General features: G+C 38.8%; 2 protein-coding genes across 2 annotated transcripts in view; both read right to left on the reverse strand.

The window, feature by feature from the left end:
- Nucleotides 1–8194: 8194 nt before the first annotated feature.
- LOC149798623 (uncharacterized) lies at nucleotides 8195–9921 on the reverse strand. The gene has a single exon (XM_089957455.1). It carries the CDS (start codon nucleotides 9823–9825, stop codon nucleotides 8488–8490), a length of 1338 nt encoding a protein of 445 aa, XP_089813581.1. The 5' UTR covers nucleotides 9826–9921; the 3' UTR covers nucleotides 8195–8487.
- Nucleotides 9922–16205: 6284 nt separating this feature from the next.
- Nucleotides 16206–25682, reverse strand: part of LOC149798624 (uncharacterized) — a 143299-nt gene continuing 133822 nt past the window's right edge. The window contains exon 26 of the mRNA XM_089957456.1: nucleotides 16206–18480. Coding sequence (XP_089813582.1) covers nucleotides 18352–18480 — 129 coding nt within the window. The 3' untranslated portion in view covers nucleotides 16206–18351. The remainder of the gene's footprint in view (nucleotides 18481–25682) is intronic.

Raw genomic sequence — 25682 nt, forward strand, 5'->3', positions numbered from 1 at the left:
AGTGCATGGCCGTCATCCTGCCGTCTATAAATTGGAAGACATGAACGGAGAAGTGCTCAAAGGAACGTTTTATTTGCCCGAGTTACAACGTGTCACCAAAAAAGAAGACGACGTGTACGACATCGAAAGCATTCTCGAACGCAGAACCCGTAAAGTGGGCAAACGACGTGTCAAAGAAGTCAAAGTACGTTGGAAAGGATATCCACCCAGTTTCGATTCTTGGATCGACGCTTCGCAAGTCATCGACTATAAAAAGAAGTGACCATCATGCCCTTTCACACATCAGACGCAGCTACGTCGACCACTCCTCCTTCTTCACCCAGTTCTTCTGTGCAAGATTTACAAAAACAACCCTTGTGGGTGTGGTGTGGAGAACGTGTGCCTAAAACGCAAATCGTCTTTTTCTGCCAAATCTTCGTGGTGTATTGTGTCATCGGGGCAGCCATCGCCAATTTGAGTTTGCAACAAGGAGACAAACAATTGTGGACCATTTTATTGAGCAGTTGCATCGGTTACCTGCTTCCCAATCCCTCCCTGAAATTCTCCTCGAACGGGAACGTTGTGTCCAGTGCCAGTGCCAGCCACCACTCCAACAACAACCACAACCAGAACCCCATTTTGGGCGGAGACACGCCTCTGACGTTCACTAACCCCTCGGACAGCCACAGAACTCTGGAATTATGAGTCACCAAAACCAATTTTACTTAACCTTACCCAGTGACAGTTCCATGGAGGTGTTTCCTAAGAACACGTTGTGCTGTTACACGGCTAAATTACCTCAGGCCATCCCCTTAGATCACGAAGCCCATTGGGAAGTGGCTTTAGTAGAAATGATTCACCCTACACAAATCCAAAACATCACCGAAAAACAAAACTTTTTTGAGGTCGAAATCCTGAACGAACAATTACAAAAGACCATAAATGAAATCGGCGGGTTTTCAGGGATCACAACACAAGCCAGCAATCCAGCCTTCAAAATCTACACCTTGAAAATTCCACCAGGGTTTTATTTTAGTGGCCAACATTTGGTGGACACTATTGCGGACAGGTTCGAGTTAGCCTTTGGCAAAGCCCTGAACAAACTAACTAAACGTGTCATCCTGGAGTACCATAAAGTGGCTCGTCGCTTACTGATGAAATTTCAGGACACCCAAATATTGTCCCTCAGGTTCAATGGTAGTTTGTTTGAAATTTTGGGTGGACATCCAACAATGGTCGCAAACAATTGGAGCCCCAAGATCAACAGTAATATGGATTTTTACAGAGCTTTTGGAAACCCGGTAGAACTGAACCAAGGACTGAATTTAATGTTCGTGTACTCCGATGTGGTGGAGTACAACGTGGTGGGACACACCTCTGTGCCATTACTGCGTGTCATTCCTTTCAAAGTGGATTCTACTACGAACACTGACGAGGAAGGTGGAAACACTTACCACGTCCACCGCGAATTTGTACATCCTCATTATTTACCCGTCAGCAAGTCGTATTTGGACACGGTCAACATTACTATAAAAGGAGATTTGGGACAAAATATTCCATTCACCAAAGGAAAAGTCACGGTGAAACTCCATTTTCGAAAACGGTTCTCTCACGACTCGTAAGTAAGTCATGTATCCAGTGTACCGAGGGGTGGCTCGACAGCGAGGACACGGTTTAGGAGACATGTTAAAATCGGCCTTTCGTTCGGTGGTCCCGGTGTTGAAACCGATGGTGACACGCGGATTGCACGCCTTGAAAGATGCGGCACTGACGCAAGGCAAAGAATTTCTCCAAAATGTCATCATCGACAAACAAAACCCTAAAGAAGCCTTCATGAGGGCAGGCAAAAATGTCTTGCTGCAAACGGGCAAAGACATTTTGGGCCGACGAGACACACCTATAAATGCCCTGCACGCTACCGAATCAGCCATTCAGCAAGGACAAGGCAGAAAGAGACGACGACGAAAACACCCTTTCACCAGACTTCAAGCGAGAAAGGCCAAGAAAAGAAAAACCGTTCGAGACTTAGACGTTTTCGATTATTGAGAAAGAGAAAAAAATGATGCACCGAGAGTCTTGCGCTTGTTCCAAGACGGAACTGGATCTGTTTGCCATGCCCCCCACCATGATGACGATGCAAGAATCCCAGTGGGTGGAATTTCATCCCGTCTCCTCATTGACAGCCTCAGCTCCCATCGAGTTTGAAATCAAAGGACAGCCCGAAGATTACATCGATCTGAATAGCAGTTACTTGTACTTGAAAGTCAAAGTTATCGAAGATGACAATTCGCCCCTAGAAAGTACTGATGTAATAGCTCCCGTCAACAATTTCATGCATTCCTTGTTTAGCGGAGTGGACTTGTACTTGAATAACAAACTGGTCAGCAGCAGCATGGATACTTACCCTTATCGAGCGTACCTGGAAAATCTCTTGACGTACGGAATAGACGCCAAGAACACTCATCTCGATGCCTGTGTGGTATGGGAAGCTGACGATGCTAACGAGTTTGAAACAAAAGAAATTGATACAAAGGATAAAACTAAATCAACAAATGATGGATTTATAGAACGAAGAAACAGAATCATAGAAAACAAAAGTTTAGAACTGATGGATCGTTTGCATTTGGACATGTGGTTGCAAGAGAAATATTTGCTGAACGGGGTGGATGTCCGCCTGAGACTGAATCGGAGCAGTGCCGCGTTCCATTTGATAGGTAATGATGCTTGCAAAACTGTCATCGAGGAAGCCAGGCTCTACGTACGACGCGTGGAAGTGTTACCTAAAGTGGGTAACGACATCAGTCAAACATTGAGCAGAACAACCGCCAAGTATCCCATACGACGCGTGGAAGTGAAAACGTTCACCATTCCCAAGGGACAGCGATCCATGATCGAAGATCATTTGTTCCAAGGACAGTTACCCAAACGTTTGATCATTGGTATCGTCGAGAATACAGCCTTCAACGGAGATTTAGGTAAAAATCCTTTTAACTTTCATCACTTTGGCGTGTCCAAAATCGAAGTCAGTCGCGATGGCAAGACCTTGTGTACCCGACCTTTCGAGCCTAACTTTACCCAGAACAATTACTTGAGATCGTACTTGTCCCTGTACGAAGCCACGGGTCAGTTAGGAACCAACACTAGTCACGGCATTACGTACAAAGATTACGCAGGAGGCTATGCTTTGTGGGCTTTCGATTTCACTCCAGACCAAGGCAGCGACGAGGGACATTTCCACCCTATAAAATCTGGCCAGATTCGTGTGGAAATTCAGTTTAAAGACCGAACCCCTGATGAAACGGTGAACGTCATCCTGTATGCAGAATTCGATAATACCATAGAAATCAACAGTTTGAGAGAAGTCATTCTAGATTATTAGAAGCCATGGAAGACTGCTATCCCTCTTTACAAAGTGGAGAAACTTTGGACATGAAATGTGAGGAGACTGTGGAAGAAGAAGTGATCATGATGAAGTCAAGATGGCCAGAACAAGAAGCCCATTTAGTCTCCTGTTTTGCCAAACACTTGGTCGACAAAATGACGGAATTGATCAAGAAAAATTGCTATGGATGTCAAAACGATCATCCCAGTCAAATTCAACACGATAAATGCCTGATGTTGAGTCAAGAAGAAAAATTGGACGAGTATCTGGACGAAGCTTGGAGCCTCATCTCGAACAAAGACGTGTTGTACCAGTGGTATAAAGACTTGCGTGAACATTCTTGTCCACCATTAACCACTCAAGAGATCCATCGTATCGAAGCTCTCCTGAATCAGAGTGAAGAAACAGAACGAATCACCGTTTATTCGTCAGACATTTTCAAGCAAAAAGTCAGAATCGAATTGACGACTTATTATTACCTGTGAAGAAAAAACACAAAAACAATGGATACCTGGGAACTTTATTACCTTTTGAACCACAGTTCGTATACGGCTTCTTGGAATCCTGTCGTCTGTGCTAAAGATGAACTCCCTCATCGCAAACCTAAAGACCATCAAGCTTACGTGATCAACACGGACGACAGTCATCTCCCAGGAACCCACTGGGTAGCCGTCTACTTTCCTCAAGAAGGATGTGTGGAATATTTCGATTCGTACGGATTGCCCCCTTTGGAAGACGATATCATCGACTTTATGAGAAGAAATGCTCAAACCACCCGATTCAATAACGTGAAATTACAAGGCACAGATTCCTTGGTGTGTGGACAGTACTGTGTGTATTTTCTGCATCATCGCAGCCTGGGCTATTCCTTAGAACATTTAGTGACTCATTTCGATCCTCGTTCTTCTGCTAGAAACGATGTGAAAGTAGATCGATGGTTTTGTGACCATTATGCTTATCTTTTGTCTCAAGCTAGGAAACGTAGTGTCCATCAATGGCCTAATGATTTCCAACAGTGGAAATCACAATTTCATTCACAACGTTGTCAGCCTTGTTTAAAGTAGATTGTCCATTGAGAAAAAAATGTTAGTGATATGAAAAAATTGTTTGATGTTATAGTGTTGGATTATTGTTAAAAATGTTAGAGTTGTTGTTTAGTGTTAAGTGATTTTTGAATAAAAAATGTTGTGTTTTGAAAAAATGCTTTTGTCTTTTGTTTAGCTATAAGAATGTTGAATTGATGCTCTTTCATTTCTTACTATCCCTCTCATGACAATCACTGAACGTTGCGAATCGAAAACCGTGTGGGGGATGTTTTCCTTCACGTCCGCGCTTTCACTATAAGAACCGGGGTTGTTTCCAGTCTAGCCATCCATTGTCGACTCATCCTCCTAAGAAGATGTGTTCCAAACTAGCTAAGCTCAACGAAGCCTACGTGAATTTGCATAGGGTCAGACACAGTCTGATACCGAAGCCAGAAGAAATAGAGAATGTGAGAATGTTAAAAATCACTGAAGACCTGATAGAAGAGCTCTTCAGAGAAGAAGTGAACAGGGAAAAAGAAGAATGGACGGAGAAGTACAGACTTCAGAGACAGCAGCAACAGCAGCAACAACAGCAACAGCAGCAACAACCTGAAGCTGACAGAGGCTTTGTCGATTGTCGTATCGACACCAAAGAGTTCTTCTTCTCTTTCCGAAGAAGCAGACCTATCGCCAGAAAGTCTATCCTCAGAGGACATCGCATTCTTAGAAACTAAAAAAGAATGCCATAGCAAAACAAAAAAAACAGCCCTTTTCAGGGCTACCCCAATACTCTAGAAAAGAAGTAACGATCGATTTGCCAATGTGTGTGTAGGTAGAGTAGTGTGAAAATAAACACTAACTCTTTATTGATAGTGAAAGTGTATGTGTTGGTGTGTTTGTGTTTGTAAGAGCTCAAGTAAGTTGGTGTGGATAGTAGATTAAAATGATATCTTTTATTAGTGTTTGAGGTGTATATTAGGAGTGAGATTGAATTGCTTTGCGTATGTGGATAGTCTATTGAAGTGATTTATAAAAAATTTTAAAATAGTGATGGGTAGCATAAAAAGTGAGTGTTTCTTTTAGGTCCGCGCGTTGTTGTTTTTTTTGGTCATGATCTAGGTAAGATGAATTTTATGTTATTAGGGGGATGTTTTCCTTCACGTCCGCGCTTTCAGTATAAATTGAAACTCGTTCGGCAGTCCAGCTACCCTTGTTGATTGATCAACACCCAAAAATGAACACGAGACTTGAGAAACTGTTGGAGCTTCATGTGCATCTGGAATATGCCAGGCGCATATTAAATGAACTGGCCGCGGAAGCCATTGTCGAGGAGGGAAGGATAAGAGAGGAGGAAAGAAGAAACAAAGAAGAGGAGGAGAGAAGATATAAAGAAGAAGAAGAAAGAAGATATAAAGAGGAAAGAAGAAACAAAGAAGAGGAGGAGGAAAAGGAGAGAAGAAATTTCAAAATCCCAGAGAGCGAAAATTGGGATTCTGAAGCGACATATCCTGTCTCTGCTCTCTCCCCCCAAAAGGCAAAAAGTAACTGGGGGATAAGATGTGTATGTGGCGCCAGGCCTGGAAGGTGCCACCATTAACCAGGTGTCCATGAAGTTCCAAACAAAACAGCCCTTTTCAGGGCTACCCAATACTCTAGAAAAGAAATAACGATCGATTTGCCAATGTGTGTAGGTAGAGTAGTGTGAAAATAAACACTAACTCTTTATTGATAGTGGGAGTGTATGTGATTGTGTGTTTGTGTTAGTAACTAATAAAGTAAGTTTGTGTGAATAGTAGATTATGGGTTTCTTTATTGTTTCTTAGCGTATGTGGAGAGTATAGTTTGGGTTATATTATATGAAATGAGAAAAGTGGGGATGTTTTCCTTCACGTTCGCGCGTTGTTGGGTCATGATCTAGGTAAGATAGATTTTATGTTTTTTAGGGGGATGTTTTCCATCACGTCCGCGCTTTCACTATAATAACCCACAGTGTTCGTTGTTCAAACCATTCTGCAAAGAATAAAAAGAAGATGGCGTCAAACCAAATCGACAAAATTCAAACCTTGCAAGACGTTTTAGACAACTTAGGAATAATGGAACAGATGCTATTAAGACTGGTTGAAGACCATTATTCCTATAGTCCCCATCGTGTGAAGATGGAAATTAATAATTTAAGGAAAGCAAAGGACAAGATTAGTGGTGTCATGAAAGAGATCAAGGAGGAGAAGGAGGATGAAGAGGAAAGAACAAGAATACGCAAATGGAATGAAAAGATTGAAAAAGAAGAAGAAAATGAAAAGAGAAAGAAAGAAGAGGAGGAAGAGAAGAAGAAAGAAGAGGAGGAGAAGAAAAAAAAGAAAGAGAAGAAGAGTGTAGGAGATAAAATAAGAACTTGGTGGAGGAAAAGAAGAAATTAGAAGAAGAAGAAGAAGAAGAAAACCCAAAGGCCCTTTTCAGGGCCAGCCATATTTCTCGAAAAGAGATAGTCTTTGAATTGCCTACCCCTTTTTTTATTTTATTTTTTTAAAAAAAAAATAGAGACCCTCCCTGTTTCAATTTTACATAGACCCTATACAGTCCCAAGGGTTTATGTCCATGTTAAATTTACATAGACCCTATATTGTCCCAGGGTTTTTGGCCATGTTAATTCCCATAGACCCTATATGTTCCCACGATTTTTCTCCATGTTAAATTTACATAGACCCTATATTGTCCCAGGGTTTTTGGCCATGTTAATTCCCATAGACCCTATATGTTCCCACGATTTTTCTCCATGTTAAATTTACATAGACCCTATATGTTCCCAAGGGGGTCTGTAATGATAAATCCCATAGACCCTATAAGATCCCCATATACTACTGCTATATTACAGCAGTCTTAGCATTTACAACACGTCGACTGATCGCAAGAACACACACACCCACACTTAGGCTTTGTTCAACCTACACTCTTTGCGTGTGAGATTAGTTTTTATTTCATATATATTTTATATACGGCATTAATGTACATATTTTACTTCATTTATAGGTACGCAAACCTAGATGCATATAGTTTTAATGCTCTACTTGGATTGCACAAGCCAATAGGCCTGTTCTAGTCAAGTACCTTTGAAATACATACCTTTAGGCTAGTCATGCTTGTTTCTCGATAATGATCATCGAAACGAGAATACCATATAGTTTCAAATTAAAATATCCATTGAAAGGCAGGGTCTTTATTATTAACCACACGTTACCCCACCGCTATGAACATTATTCTACCAAATTACCGCCCTGGTTAATAAGTCAGATCACGACTTCAGGTAATAGCCCTCACCTGATCAATTATGAACCTATCAGACAAGGACCCAATTATGTACATGACAAAAGTTAAGTTATACCTATTGATCCAAACGTAAATGTAAAAAATGAGCCCAAACGAGCGGCATGCGGGTATCTGTATATACATCCTTTCCTGGAAATAATAATAATAATAATAAAAAAGAGCCTCCCACAACCTCGTGCAGAATATACAAGTGTCCAAGATTATATATATATTGGAAGAAGTGTTCCAACCATTAATTAAAACATTTTTAAATGGGGATAAAGTTATCTCTCCTTCTGTGATTGAATGCAGTAATTAGATAAAATAGAAGTGTTTGAAGTGTCTGAGTATGTATGTATGTATGCACGGATGTATATATGTGCGAGCTATCTGAGCACTTAAGGTATAAAAGTCACAAATCCAGAGTTGAACTGATACAGAATGCTCTCTAAATAAATAGATAAATAAATAAATAATAATTATAAAAATAACAGCATTAGCTGTGTAAATTTAACCTTTTATTATCTGCTTTGTCTGGCACTGATACTGCTGAACTTTAAAACGGCAGTCCAAGGACAAAAGTAGACGATGCTCAAAGAAGTACAATAAAGGTAGTAGGGAGATATAGAGCAAGAATTGAAGTGGGTAGGTAAACAAACAAAATTATCCATCTAAGAAGCCCCTCGTAGTAATATTTGCAGACTGTTGCTTAAGCAAAGAGTAATGCAGTCAAAATGGCAGAGTTCTGACCGAGACCGATTGAGACATCACCATTAAAATGGACATATATAAAATGTTCTACAACGTATCTACCCATACCTGTATAAATTCGACATCTTCTATCTCAATATAACCGCGGCTATATAATTCTGCATACAAAAAGGAAATGTTGTCAACATAATTTGAATTTTGTAAGTGTGAAAGAAGATCCGCTAGCCTCTTAACCTTTTGATAAATGTCATTTTCTGCATTGAAATCTCCAAGAATTTCATGTACGTTCCTGTACTGAGTAACGTAAGGGGGTACAAACGCTAAACGCATGTTTTCTCGATGAAGGAAAAATTGAGTAAAATAACTACGCCAGATGTCGCTGACGCGACCATGGACGCTAATTGGCAAAGCCAAGTATTTGAACGCTGGCTCCATCCAAAGTGTTGCCTGAGCATTGAATGGTGCATACACGCCGGCTGGAAGAACAACAGGCAGGTGACTTTCTGTGGTGGCGCCGAAGTTAAACGGAGTATCCCTCGTGAACCTGTAAATTGCATCTACATCTGGTTGCAGGTTGGCCAGGGACTGAACAACACCTACTTTTATAGGTCTACTCGACTGACACAGTTTCGGAATAATGTCTTTATTTCGGATATCCTCCAAAGGAATCCCTCTGGGCCATGTATAAGATTCATTCACAACAAAGTAGGGGTACGGATTAAGAAGGTTAGACTTATATTCCGAACAAACCGTCAAGTACTTCCAGTTCTCTTGCAATATACTGGCATTCACAACTCCAAGGTTATCATCGTCAAAGTCCCATATTAACTTCGCTCCATGATGAATGGCGTATAAATATCCAATATTTTTCCTTCCGAAATGTGCACGGGGAATAAGTGTTGATATCTCAGGGTAGAGAGCATCCTGTTCCTCAAGTGTCAGGAACTTAACATTGACAGGACGTTTAATAGCACTTAAGTAAACCTCTTTTTTCGGCGTCTTTGTGTCGGCAGCTATAACAAGACACCATGTGCTATCCGCCGCCAATAACTGCACAGCTGATGATGGGCTGTAAATTGTAGTCATCACCGCCCAATGCGTGCAGTTTAAAGTGTCATCCTTGGCATGAGATATCTGCCTTGGTCGCGAAATATCCGGGCGTTCTCTAAATATATCTCCTTTGAATACCGGTGCAGACAGACCGCTAATGAATTTTTGTACAGTAGGCATATGTTTCGCAGATCTGAAACTACTTCCAGCTACATGTTCACATTTTCCTGGGTCGGTCTTAATGTGCCAGTTGTATACTATATACAACATGGTAATCGCGAAGAATACAGCAACACATGTCAGGACAGATGAATTCCTCATTTTTGTTTCCAAGTTCCCAACTGAAGCGACTATGGAGTACAAACAATTATGCATCCATGTCGCTTTACACTGTGCCTAGTAATATCGATGACTTGCTAGTTCATTGTTTGGAACACTATTTTTGACGTGTATCCAACCGGCAAGTAACTTTATTATGTTACTACCACTGCGCGTGCGCGATATTCTCCCGTGAATCAAATTTCGAGACCTCGTCAGGATAATATGATCATTGACAGGGAATAGGTTTCTTTAAGGTACGACACGCCCTAAGCGATCGGTGTGGCAGTACTACCTGAATAAAAAAATTAAGAGTCCTGCAATTTTAAAAAGAATTATTATGGTTTTCTTCACGCGATACGTTATATGTGATTTTTTGGCTCCGCGAAGTCTAAACTGTTGGGGGTGGGGGAGGGGTCCGGGTGGTGTAAAGCGTTCGCTTTACCGATCACTGCAATATCACATCTGTCCGCGTGGGTTCGAACTCCATCTAGCTCGACAACGTGTTTATATGAGAAAGCTTGCCAGTTTTTATCGCTGTTTTCCAAGTTTCTTCCTTCACTAATTATACTGGCTGCCAGAGAGAGCCTATCGTGTACTAAAAAATGGCGTTTAGGCCTAACACCCAACAACAACCTCAAAGCTGTTAAACACTCATCTGCGTCGGACTTGGTGTCAACACTTATAAAAATATAAAGCATTATTTCCTGGTCCTTGACAACAGTGTGCAGTCCGTTTCATAGAGCGGATGCAGACAATGAGGCATTGAACGTTGGGGGGTGGGGTGGCGGCAGCCACCACCATCACTCACAGCTCTTGCATTTTAAGCGTTCTCATGGCATAATTTTAGCTTCGTAACTGTAAAGGGGGCGCTCACCTGTTAATATGTACTTCTGAGAGAGTGACGTATGTAAGGTGAAGTAGTTCGCATTTAAAACATGCACAATGGAGAGAATGTTGGCATACCTCTATGCTACATTAATGTAATGTGGATGATATTTCTTTGGATATTGTACTTTTGGAAATTTTACATGATTTAAGCACACTGCTAACTAAAATGACTGCTCCATTGTGTTAAAAAATAGCCTGAATTAGTCTAAAGTACACTATACATAGCAGCTATTAAAATAGGGAAAATGAATTTTGCCAGACTAGACAATACCAGCTTCTGAAAGTGCAATGAATGAATTACCAAATATATAAAATGTAAAAAAATGTATCAGCTCTTTTTTATACAATTTACCTCTGCAGTTCAGGAAGTGAAAATGACCAAGTAGAGCTAGCACTTTTTTGAAAGGTGCACATCTGGAGTAAGGCCAAGCTGTATATTTTATAACCCATAGTACACCCATCAATCATACACCAAAATAAAGGCAATTAAAGGTTCTTTGAATTATACCTAAGATATACAAGGTCTTTTTTAAATAGCCAGTATAACCAGTGAGGAAAGCCGGGGAAATTCTTTTTCTTTAAAATCTATGCAAAATACGAAACTGTAGAGCGCCACTAAAGAAAAGTTCGTCTAGGAATGTTAATTGTTCCGGTCAGCACCCTCTTCCCTAATCTGCCTACTAGTGGTGGAGGGCGCTATCTTTCACTCATGTTTCAAGTTTATTTCACAAGCTTGGTTCATGATTAACTTGTTAGATTAGATGATTGTATTTATCTCTTTTAGTATTACACCTTTACAACAAAAGACATTGTAAAATAATTTCACATTTTAATGTCACAAGTTAATTTTTGTATTAATTTATCTCGTGACCAGCTATATTTGTTTAAATCCCAGTACACATAATGTTATACTGGAAACATGAAACTCGGCAAGGAGCTGCATCTTGGTGAGTACTACACCTGCATAAAAAGTATGTCTCTGTGGCCCATAGTTCATTCTTCACTGGTGTTGGTTACATTTTATGCTTTGGGTTTATTTATCAAGTTCTGTTCATACAATAGTCATCAATCATCCTTATTACTAAAACACACAACAAAAAGTCATGTTAAGTTTTTGCAATTACCTCATGACTACACAGGCTTTTTGCACCATGTATACATATTGCTATACCTAGAATCATGAAACGTGCTTATGGGAATACTTAATAAGTACTACACATCTATCATATAAATAGGTCACTGTGGCCCATATTTCATGCTTAACTGACTTTAGTTTAATTGTGTTAATTTGTTAATCATTTTTCATGCTAGACTTTTTACAATATGAATGAATGCATCTCTGATAGTACAAAATTATTACAACAAAAGAGGGTCACTATGACCTACATTTCAGATTTACTGGGCTGCAGGAAGAGAAGTGTCACAAATAGTTTTTTTTCCTACATCTGCACATTAGTGTTTTGTTCGCTAGATCTTATATTCACTTAAGCATTTTAAAATACCGTCATTTTGCTGCCACGTAAATTTTCCGCCATACATCTTGGCAGTAGCATGGGGCGGAGGGGGGTTTAATATGAGTGCAAGAGGTCTTGTGGTACCAAAACCATGGGTGCTGGCGGTCTTCGGATGCCAAAACCCCTTTGGGCCATCCTTGTTGCCCATTTACCCTTAGGATGCCACTGGGCATGGGCCTATAGTTAGCGAGTTCTCATGCAACTAGAGACCTTGCCTTTGACCTAGTTCCATCCTGTTTCAGTAATGAGCGCATGTCCATGTGATACTGAGTGCAGGTACAAGAGTTCTAGGAGAATGTTGCCGTTACTCGTGTCATGCATTCTTTTCCTGCTTGCAATGAATTATTAACTAATCTATTCGAATATAATGGTGTATGTATATAGTTAGCGAATATATATATATATATATATATATATATATATATATATATATATATGGATTTTCTTGAGTGCACATAACTATGGTGACTTCAGATACATTAGTAAAGAAATGATAGAAAATTTAAACCCATTATAAAAATTCTGAAGGGAAGGGATGGCCTCCAGGATGTAACACATTAAATGATATGATGGTATCTAACATACTACAATGTTGCCAAAATCATCTCAAGCAAATGTAATAGAAATACAAACAGAAATATTGTGGGTGACTTTGGATGAGACATTGAGACAGCTCTTTACACCTAACATGAAGAACACTGCTACTGAATGTTGCTCTCAAACTGAGAACTCATATCACCTCTAAAGCGGGAGCAGAGAAGAACAACGATAGTGGAAAATGCCAAATGTGATGCACTTTTTTAATTTTTATTGTGGTGCCCACAACTAGGAACATCTGTTAACATGTATTTAGCATTAGGGTGAAATTCCAAACCAGGCTGCCCAAGGATTGCCTTCCCACCACTTACTCTGACAGCTCTCCACACTCTCAGTCCTGAAATATTGTGAGGTATTGCGAGAAAAGTACAATGTCTGCACAGAAATATACTGCAAACAACCCACCTCATTTTTTGCATACAACGCCACACATCGGCGTAGAGCAATATCTGCCAGCACATAATGCAAAGGCAGATCTGGGTCTAATCTATCCGTAGTCGGCTGTAACTTGTACACAGGTTGAATATGGTGATTATCAGCTAAAATATCTGTAACTGTACAGGTATTTTACTAATTATAGGTGTTGGCATGAGTCTTCCATATAGGATTCATGAAATATCATAATGAACTGCATCGCTTACCACAACATTCTCACCTCATTTAACTTTTAAAAAAAGCATTCAACAAAGATGAATTGGCCACTAAGAAACTGTCAGATTTGGAAATTTCAAATGATAGAAAACGAGAATGTGAATTTTTTTCATCCAATATAACAATCAAGCAACATTCCCGGAGGCAAATGTCTACATAAAATATGTAATTCAAAACCCCTGTAAGGAGGCCTTTATAGTGGTAATAAAAACAGTGCATGCATTACACACAAAGCCACATCATCTAAATTATTTGATTCCCGTTCATGAACATTTCTTCTCCTGTGTTCAATGCCATTTTTAGTACCTGATAGGCTGGCTGTACAAGGGTTGCTAGTACAACTGGTGGAGGATGAATCTGGGAAGAATTACTGACCTATGGGAAGCTACTGATAAGCTTTATGACTTCTGGAAATTTCAAAAGCTAAAAAAACACACACACAAATTTATAAAATGGTTAGTTAAAATAACTCTAAAATTGGAACACATGGCAACCTTAAACAATGCTGATACCTCCTGGAGCTAAAACCTATCGGGATCAAACTTGAAATGGGCTGAAACCTCTGGCAGCCATAGAGAGTAGCTCAAAGAAATGCCTTTTTCTGCATGGATATGAAAAGACCGATACAAATCTAGAAAGTTCCATCGAAAACAAATTATCCCTGGTCATATGACTAGTTGCCCAGGTCTGACCTTAGTACATATACTAGGATTGCCTAATGTGGGCAAGATATTTTTGCTTAAAGTGATAAAAACCAGGAACTTTTATATACAATGCACAATTCTCTAGCACAACTCATTTTCCAGTGATCTAATGGACTAAAATAATTGAAAAATATTCTTTTTGGACAACACGATAAAAGATGTGTAAAACAGTTGCTTGGGTTTTGAATGATTTACCTAACCCATTACTGCCCTCCTTAATATCCATATCTTTTGACGTCAACACTGATGATCACTGTAAATTTATCTAGGTCAACAATGCAAGCCCCATAGAAAATGGACTACTTGGGATGTTTTCTGTGATAAATTACAGAAATACACATGTAGGAGATTATAAAATTATGTCTTTGTATAGGTAAGTAGAGATAGTTTGATTCTTAGAATGTGTACCATGTTACAAAGTGATGCGGATAATGGTAATTTATTGCATGTTAAATCTGTCAGATTATCTAGAATTTTATTACATCTGGAGCAATAAATTTGATATTGTGATTACAGTCTGTTAAACAAGAAACAGTTTCAGATCAATACAAGCAAAAATAGATATCTTCTGTGAAGTCATCAAACAAGCGAGAGTATTTTTGATTTTCATCCAACAAGATACAGCTCACATTAAAATTGCCCCAATTAGATTTTGAACAGAATCACATAACTTGAATACAGAAATGAGTTGTTATGAGTATATTCAATGAAAGAACAGCTACGTAATAGGTGTAATTTAAGAACTGTCAAAAATGAATATCACCTTTTGCGTTTTCCATTTTATAGGAGCTGAGAAGAAAATATTAACCATGATATTATTGTTCACGACCGAATATAGAAACATTTAAAGCCATTATATCTGCAAATTCAAAAAGAAATCTTACTACATAGTTTAAACAACAGAAATGATCTAAAAATAACAGAGTACAAGTGATTACAATTATATTAATATTAATTTGGCTTGTATATTTTATGTAATTGAGAATTTATACTCACTAAATGCAGTCGTTATTTAATATTCAATAAAATTATGTTACTTATCTTTTGTAGTAATACAAGTTTGCACCACAGCATCTGTAGCTATAAATAGTTTTTGCAAATGAATGCTAAGAAAGATTTTAGTTCTGCTCAGTTTATGGATACAGTTGCTAGGGAGATGTATGGGTGATTAAGTGAATGGATGAGTAAGAAATAACAATCATAGCTGGAAAGCTAGCAAAAAAACCCCACATGGACCAATGTTTGGTCAGGTATGAGTTCGTACTTGGTTAGGTATGAGTTTGTACATCACTGTCATCATTATTATGCACTAGGACTACCATACATGTACCCAGCTTGTTAATCCCAGATAGGGGCCTGGGTGGCCCAGTGCTCTAAAGTGCTCACCATTACTGATCATAGCCATCTCACCTCTGTCCACATGGGTTTGTGTGTGTGCATGTCATTTGGATTTTTAATGTAGCTTTAACAATTTTTCAGTCATACTGCTACAATGTATGCAGTGTGGCAGTTTATAGTGATGTCTAGCACTGGGGCATCATGTCGCAGACATGTAGCATGATGTCCCACCCAGTCACATTATCCTGCCACCAGGCCGACCAGTCCTAACACTAACCTCGTAATGCTGAGTGCCAAGCAAGGAAGCTGTTAGTACCATTTTTGTAAGTCTTTGGTGTGACTTGGCTGGGAATTGTACCCACAACCTCCCTCATCCGAGGCGGACGCTCTAACCACTAGGCCATCGGAACAGTCACGTGGGTTTGAGTCTTGGGTTCGGCCAATGTGGATTGTGAGAAAGCTGCCAGTAGCTTCCAGTGGGTCAGTGGTTCTTACTGGGATTTTCCCTGATTCTTCCTCTACCAGTTATACTATCCGCCATATACAGCCTATTTTGCACAGAGAATGGTGTTAAACCCCACAACAACACAACAAACAACAAAATCTCAACTATGAAAGATTTTACTAATATGCAGACAAAAATGCGTGCATTTGGGCGACACTACAAAATCTTAATAACTGACATTTTCATATAATCTATCACTTTATATGGGCTTAAATGAATGAATGTAAAAATAGAAAGTAGCGGACAGTTTTTTTATTTGATTTTAAATATGTTAATGTATTCATATTTTTAAATAGCAATATACATACATTTACAAGGAATAGCTTCTATACAAAATGTACAATAATTTAACCAATAAGCATATTTTCATACAAAGAATTACATGTACTCAGTTAGAAAAACACACAATTTATGTACTGTATGAAAGGAGAAGTTAAGAATAAGAATGAAAATTAAATGCCCAAAGAAAAACACACAAAGCATAAAAAATAGCATGGACACTGTAACATAAACTAGTATTCTGTAGAAACCAGTATCTCATCCGCATCTAGGCATCAACATTTCCCCGGCCTCAACCTCAAATCTCTGACTTGGGAAAACTTAATTCATAACTTTAAGGTTGATGCTGTCACCACTGCTGGAAAAGAGATACATGTTTCTTCAGGCTTACAGAAGTGAGACAACAAGGAATCTTCACTAACTTTACCAAACGATTAGTTATAATTTACTATCTGCATGTCAACATGTAACTACATGCAACTTGAATATGCTATTAGCAAGCACTAAAAATTGTATTACCATAAGACAAAGCATGAGATTCCCAAACAATAGAGCACTTTAAATGGTACCAAGTCCCTTATATTTCTCACTTCATACAAGAGCTTTCAACAACAATGTTTATTTCTCTACAGAAGAGAATTTAAATCATGCCTCTACTCATGATACCCTCATATCTACCCTAGTTAACGCTGCAATTCAAATTCTAACAATGAATACCAAGAATATTACATATATCACATTGAGAAGCATATTGTATATACTCGCTCACAAGTCTAGTTCAACTGCAAGCTTCACAAACCGAGATCTGCCACTGCAAAATACATCAGTAAATCTGGGTCCACGAAGTTTGTTATGAGTAATCAGTATAACAAACAAAACAGACTCTGATCTGCACGTGCATTATACAACAATAGATCAGAGTTAATGTTGTTTTAAGTTGGAATTGACTTATAAACGAGTAAAGACCACATTCATTTTCAAGCACTGTGAATTTATTATTTATCGTGGGTAGCAATTTTAGTGGTTTTTGCAAAAACTAGATCCGTCAGTAAGCAGATGCTTACGGAATGTCCACAGCAAGATATGGAGTGCAAATATAGTTTTCAACAAATGAAGAGGTAACTCTATAAGCACTAATCAGACAGCTGTTACAAGTTCTTAAAAATTTCATAAGAATATCTCGAATGGTTTTGGATACATTAATGGACAAGAGTCTGAAGGTCCGCCAGACAGGCAGACAGACAGAAGAACACAATAAAGATAGCTCTTAAAATGCCAAGCACAGAGACTCAATTGTTTTTACAGAGCAGAATATTCTTGTCACAATGCAAAAATATACCAAGTTTCATGAAGATGTAAATTATTAAGTCAACAAAAGTGTGATGGACTAACAGACAAGATAACTTCATTATACCCCTTCCCCCATGTTCCATGTACTTTGATCGTTACTTTAATTAATTACCAATATGCTTCAGATGGGGAAGAAGATCTTGTTTATTTTCCAGAGGAATTTTTATTCATTCGATCTGCAAAGTCTTGGTTTGTAGCAACTAGGAAATCAACGATAATTGGTACCCCACTTACAAGTGAGAATTCAGAATAAGATTCAAGAAAATTACCCCTTCTAATATTAAAGAAGATGTCTTCTACAATAAGATCTTTTATTCTTCTAGAGCACTTATCTGGCTTGTTAAATCCTGTCATCATGCTACTATCACTAGGAAGGAAAAAAATAATGACTTTAATTAAAATGTCTGGCAGTGTTTGCTAATTGTTCTGAACTTTCATAATCTTGTCATGAATGAAAATATTCATGATACTTGCAATTATAAAGTCAACAGTGTTTGAGACAGATTTCCAAATCACCATATTTCACATTACATGATGATGCAAGAATTTCCATAAATAATGGAAAATGTGCAATGCAGCATTCAGTCCATTCCACATCAATAAATGTTTGAAATATTTGTCTGTATCCATTATATCCATTTTTGTGTGTGTGAGTATGTTGGCCTTTCATCATGGAAACATCTTCAGCAAATGCTTGCAATTCAAACTTCTAAAGAAATATTTAATTTCTTTCAATCTGGGTCATCAAAAGGTCCTACTTCCAGGCTGGGACTTTGCTTTGACCACCTTTGGGGGCTGGACCAGGACCAGCTACTTTTCTGTCCACCTTCTTGGCCTGGCTGGACTTGACTGAATCTTGTTTGGGTTGAGATGCTTCTGGTGCCTGCAACATAAAATGAGGCTGTAAAGTAAAAAAGGCAAGGTAGAAGAAGGAGGCAGAAAAATGGTTTTGAAACAAAGATATTGGTGGTGGTGATGACAATAACGATGATGATGAACAAGACAATGGTGTGATTGAGGTGGCTGTGAAGATGATATTGATGGCCATAATGGGAGTGATTACTATATAGCCCCCCCCATATCTGATGTTAGAGCATAAACAGTCTTTGTGCACCTCTCCCCCCCAGCCATATCCAATGGTAAAGTATCACTCATCTGTGTGCAACCCACCCCCCATATCTGATGTTAGAGCATAAATAGTCTTTGTACACCTCTCCCCCCCCCAGCCATATCCAATGTTAAAGTATCACTCATCTGTGTGCAAACCCCCCATATCTGATGTTAGAGCATAAAGTCTTTGTGCACCAACCCCCCCAGCCATATCCAATGGCAAAGTATCAATCCTCTGTGTGCAAACCACCCCCATATCTGATGTTAGAACATAAACAGTCTTTGTGCACCTCCCCCCACAGCCATATCCAATGGTAAAGTATCACTCATCTGTGTGCAACCATCCCCCACATATCTGATGTTAGAGCATAAACAGTCTTTGTGCACCTCCCCCCCAAGCCATATCCAATGGTAAAGTATCATTAACCCAAGTGCACCTACCCCAGTTATATCCAACAGTAAAATATCACTAATCTCTGTGTGCCCCCCCCCCTTTCCAGCCATATCCAATGGTAGAGTATCCACAGTCTGTGTGCACCTCATATCAAATGATAAAGCATCACCAGTTTGTGTGTTTATTTTATATATTTATAGTGATACATTTATGAAAGCGGATGAAGAATGGCAATGTGCTGATGCAATTTATTCATATGCAAAATTTCAACAAACATCCAACTAATGCAAGGATTATGTCTAATGGTCAGTACTGGATTTACCATTGTGCTTAGTCAATAACTCCAAGTACAAGTAGATCCACAGACACGGAAGCTTCAGTTTCCCCCACCAAATGTACAGAAGTGAGTGTTGGCTCTTCTACTGATTTCATTGTCAAGAATGATAAAGGTTTATGGACCACATTGAGCAATGAAGAAATTTCATACTGGATTGAGAAAGGCCCTTTGGAATGTCAACACTGGGAGAGACCTTTCACAACTTCGAAGCGAACCTACAAAAACCAAACTCGTTAATGCTCAAGAAGTTTATTCTTCTCCACTAAAATAAATGGAGAAACCTACCCTCGGGAATGGCTAGTATATTCTCTAGCAGAAGGAAATGTCTACTGTTTTGTGTGCAAACTTTTCTCAAAATTCTCTAGGAATGTTTTTTCAACTACAGCTCTAGCTTCTTCAGGATTTGATAACTGGTCTCATCCTCAAATTATTAACACCCATGAAAATTCAAAAAGTCATATGGACTCTATGTTGACCTACTTAACAAGAAAATGTGGTCAGACGCTTACAACAAAACTTGTTGTGCAAGTCAAAGCAGAACAGGAATACTGGAGGCATGTACTTCAACGAGTGATGGCAGTGATTTGTCTGTTGGCAGAACGTGGATTGGCTTTTAGAGGAGATGATGAAACCTTCGGCTCACCAAACAATGGAAACTTTCTCGGTTTGCTGGAACTGATTGCCAAATTTGATCCCTTCTTATGTACCCACATAAACCAGTATGGAAATAAAGGATCTGGCCATCCACCATACCTATCCAAAACCATATGTGAAGAAGTTATCCAGCTAATGGCTAAAAAAGTTCATGACGAAATAGTGAAAGAAATCAAAGAAGCATGGTATTTTAGTGTATCGGTCGATTCAACACCTGATGTTTCCAATGTTGATCAACTCACTGTAATTGTTAGATATGTTTCTCCCCTTGATGGAATACCAGTTGAACGATTCTTGACATTTATTGACCTGAAGAATCACACAGGTGAAGGAATGGCTGAATTGATACTGAACTTCTCTGAAGAACTTGAAATTGATTTCAGTAAATGCAGGGGTCAATCATATGACAATGCATCTAACATGGCTGGAAAGTATAATGGCGTTCAACTGAAAATTCTGGAAAAGAATAAGTTTTCAAAATTTATTCCCTGTGCTGGACATTCCTTAAATCTGGTTGGAAGAGCTACAGTTGACTCTTGCCTGGATGCAGTGAATTTCTTTGGTGTGGTCAATGAACTTTATTGCTTTTTCTCAGCCTCTACAAGATGGTAGGCAGTGCTGAAAAACTTCTTGCCACCACAGTCAAATGTTCTGCAACATTTATCTGACACACGATGGGAGGCCCATGCCAGAGCTACGACAGCCATCAGTGAAAGTTATGCTCACATTCTTGAAGCAGTCACATCCATGATGATGACACTGAAAAGGATGATACTAGACGACAAGCTCAAAATCTATTGCAAAAAATGGAAGAATTTGAATTTGTGTTCATGCTTCTTCGATGGACAGGTTTGCTTGAGCAGTTTCACAAAGTAAGTAATGCCCTTCAAAGTACACAGATTTCATTGACCACATGTGCAAACCTATGCAGTTCACTTCTGCAATTTGTTTCCAACACATGGGAAAACTTTGATGAGATTGAGGAGCAAGCAAAAACTACTCTACCTGATGTAGAGTACAGAACTCTCCAAAGAAGGCATAGAGTACGAAAACGACAACACAATGATGGCAGTGCAACTGAAGCCTTGGATGAAATTGAAATTCCTCCAAGAGATAAGTTTAGGATACATTCATTTATCCCTGTAACTGATACTCTTCACTCAAATTTAGAAAGAAAAGCTATTGTGTATAGGAGTGTTGCTGACAATTTCTCATTTTTAATTGATATGCAAGCAATGAGGGAACAAATTCTCCATGGTGTCAAGAGACTAGAACAAGAATATCCAAAGGATGTTGATCTCAGTCTTGTTGATGAACTCTTGACTTTCCGCTTGTATGTCAAACAGGCTCATGCAGAAAAAGAAAGCTTCAGCCACCAAGACATGTACAAGATAATAAAACAGGAGAAAATTCAGGCTGCTTTCCCAAATGTGGAAACAATTTTTAGATTGTTCCTGTGTTTGATGGTCACTAACTGTTCTGGAGAGAGATCATTTTCTAGGCTGAAAAGGATCAAAAGTGACCTTCGTTCAACAATGTCACAAGAGCGGCTATCTGGTCTGAGTATTCTCTGTATAGAGAATGATAAACTGCGACTTACTAATTTTAATGAAATCACTGATGAGTTTGCAGTCAGGAAAGCTCGAAGGAAGATGTTCTGACATTAAATAGCCTACTGTAAAAATGTAAACAGGCCTTAACAGGGTAATACAAAAACATGGCAATTTGATTATTTGACTGTTTTGTGTAAACAGTAAACTTCATCAATCATCATTGTAAAAATAATGATTGATCAGGTAACACGTCACATTTTAACTACTCCTAAACTTCCTGAGTATGTATGCCTGACTACCTGTGTAGGCCTACCGGGCCTACCTCTTTCAGGGCCCAAGTAAGGGGCCTCATAACGTAACTAGCACAGGGCCTCATTTGTCCTAAATCTGGCACTGCTAATAGTTTGCAACAAACTTGTTGTTAGCATCTTTCTTTACTTCATAAAGATCATATTATATCCAGTTATAATAATTAATAAAGCTAAACTTCATGCAATCCAATGAAATTAGTAAACGTATGAGAATCATGACTGTATTAAAATTTCAGAAAAGTTAACAAGTTTGCATTTTTTTAAAAGCACATGAAATATTTAATTACCTTGTGTCTTTATTAATCCCTGAACATATCCAACATGTATGCATCATGAATCATTCTATTACCAACTGTTCCATACTGGATATATATATATATATATATATATATATATATATATATATATATATATATATATATATATATATGTGTGTGTGTGTGTGTGTGTGTGTGTGTGTGTGTCACTATTAACTGCTTCACTGCAGATATCATAGTGATATTACTCGTATTGTGAAAGCAGCAAATCAATCCCACCTTCTCATAACCCGTTTTATTTATGGCTGTCCAAGGTGACACTTTCTCTTGTGTTGAGATAATTCATTCAGCATGAATCGTCTTAAAGGTACATGCCTTTAAGTTTAAGTCAACTGAGACCTTAATTTAGAATACATCTGCAATGTCCTCACATTTTTAACTGAGTAATAACCCAAGCCAAGACAGATAATCTTGGGGGGGGAAGGTTTTACATGTGTCAACCACAAATAGGATACCAATTTCCCTTTACATGGAACAGCAGTTTCTCCTGACCATATGATGTGAAAACATTAGGGAGCAGTAGCGCCTTTCAAGTTTCCCACTTTTTTCACCATTCTCATTGCCACTGTAATAACTGAGAGGACTGTTTATATATTGAAAAGATAAGCTCTCTTTTATGTTATCCACTTTGTTTTAGCACCTAATCCCATATTGTTGAGAGTTTATGGTTTGACAGTGGTCTTTAAGGACATTGAAAAAAATGAATTCATTATTATAATGGAATTCAACTAGTATATGCCTACAAAAGCTAATCATCTTGTTTTGTTTAGATCTCCTTAGACATGATTGTTGTTGTTATTGTTGTAGGGTTTAACACCATTTTTCAGCACATGATAGGCTATACATGGCGGCCAGTATTAATGGTGGAGGAAGAACACTGGAAAACCCCGGAAAGAACCACCGACCCACGAGAAGTTACTGGCAAGCTTTCTCTCATACCCACATTGGCCGAATCCAAGACTCAAACCCACACAGACAAGGGTGAGATGGCATGAAAAATATTGACAATGATAAACTCATCACATTAACTACATTACTGCAGGAAGCATGTTTGCTTGCTTGAAAATGCATGAAAGTGAATGTCAGTATTATTTTCACTTAATACTTTCCATAATTTGGGAGTTTTGTTTTTTTTTCTTCAAATTACAAATCTATTAAATTCAGTACCCATGAATAAGCAATTTCCGCCCAAACAATGAAATCTGACACCCACAAATACCCCAACACCATACCAGAAAAGCTAAACTAAACACAAAACTTATAAACCATACACATATAGAAAGACAACACTAACATTATTTGCCTTGAGCACATTCATGGTGAAGTATACAAAAGCCTAATTTTAATTAATAAGTTCCTGAAAGTAAGTCAGAGTCCACAGGGATCCCTACTATGGCAAGAATTAATTAAATATTGGAACCAAAAGGGCAATAACTTGCTTTAAAAAGTACGAGTAAATCTGAAGATTTTTTAAAACTGACAAATAAATCTGTCAGCTAGTAGCCAATTTAAGATGTTTACAAACAGCAGCATGCAGAAATGGTACATTTCTAATTAAGGACCATAACTCTGTCAAAGCAGGGATTATGAACAGACAATACCATTCCTGCCAAACCCAACAGTGAAATAAGCATAACCAATATATTACATGTAATAATTACTAAACCCTACAGAGAAATAAGCATAGTGTATACATGTAATAATTACTACACTCTATGAATTTGACAGTTAAATCTGTCAGCTAGTTGCTGATCCATGATCTTTACAAATGGCAGCATGATGAAATGGTACATTATCTAATCAGGGACCATAACTCTGTCAAGGTATGGAGATGAAAAGATAATACCATACCTGCCAACCCTTACACTTGTATAAGTGGAATCTAAGTGGAAAAAACCATAACCTGATCATAAATGTAATCTATATATTACAGTCATAATTAAAATAAAATGTATGAAAAATGTACATTTATTTCTGCTACTAGCTGGAATCTGTAGCTGATTAAAGCTCTTGTCATAAATGGGCAAAATTCATACAAGCACAAAACATATGGACAATTTATACAACTAACTTTCACTGAGTGAACATAAAGTTAACTCCATAAATCCTGCAATGACCACGGACCCTGGTGGTGTGCTAAACATGGTATCAAGGTAAGGCATTTTTTTAAAAAAAAAACAATATATATATATATATATATATGACAGGGTAGTTTAAATCTTCAAACAGTTCATATAAAAATTATACAAAAAACTAAATCAGATGTATGGGTGACTACTTCAAGATGAAAGTGCCTTCCCTGGGTTCCATGTATAAAGGACTCCTGGCTCAGCAGTTTTGATTAAGGTCTGTGCAGTCAGAAATAACTCGAAGCGCTTTTACGATGACCTGAATGCTGTCTATCGACCCTGGTCCTCTGGGTCCTCTCCACTCCCAAGTGCAGATGCTTACTGAAAAGGATCAGATCCTGGAGCAATGGTGTCCTCAACGATGAAGCCACAGAACTGTCAGTGCTGTGACAACTGACAGCGGAATCTCCCTCTAGTCAATCGCTGGTAATGTCCTGGTCAATCATCTCAGTCACCATCTTGAGCAGGGTCAACATCCAGAAAGTCAGTTTGGTTTCCGTGCAGGCCATAGGACAGTCGACATAAATCTGCTTCATGACAACTCCAGGAGAAATGCCAGAAGCAACACAGAGACCTATTCACAACCTTTGCTGATCTGAGCGATGTGTTCAATACAGTCAGTAGAGATAGACTAGGAAGAACATGGCAAAATTCAGCTGCCCATATAGGTCTGTCACAGTTCCATGATGGCAGGAACCTTCAGATGCCTTCCCAAACACAAATGGCATCAAACAAGGCTGCATTCTGGTGTCCCCTACTTCAACATGATGTTCACTGCCATGTTCACAGATGATAGTGATGAAGTCATCCATGTCAGATACAGGACTGACAGGAAGTTGTTCAACCCATGCAACTGCAGGCAGTCATGAAGATGAAGGAAACATTCATCAGGGACATCCTCTTTGCTGATGACTGTGCCATAGTAGCCAGCTCAGAAGAGGACAAGCAGACCAGCATGGACAGGTTCACTGAGGCATGCTACGACTACAGCTCCACAATCAGCACAAAACAGACTGAAGTTAAGTACCAGCCTGCCCCTGAGAAGCCATATTGTTAACCAAATATCACAGTGAAGGATCGGAAACTTCAGCATGTTGACAGCTTCACATATCTGGGCAGCAAACCTCCCATGAGCAGTCAACACTGACATTGAGGTCAACAGTAGAATTGCCACAGCCAGCTCAGCCTTTGTGAGACTATGTGGGGTATGTGTGGGACCGCTGATAAATCAGTCTTACCACAAAACTGAGAGTGTACCATGCTGCGGTGCTCACCACCCT

This window comes from Sinohyriopsis cumingii, chromosome 5 (assembly GCF_028554795.1).
Source record: "Sinohyriopsis cumingii isolate HCF-2022 chromosome 5, ASM2855479v2, whole genome shotgun sequence".
NCBI lineage: Eukaryota > Metazoa > Mollusca > Bivalvia > Unionida > Unionidae > Sinohyriopsis > Sinohyriopsis cumingii.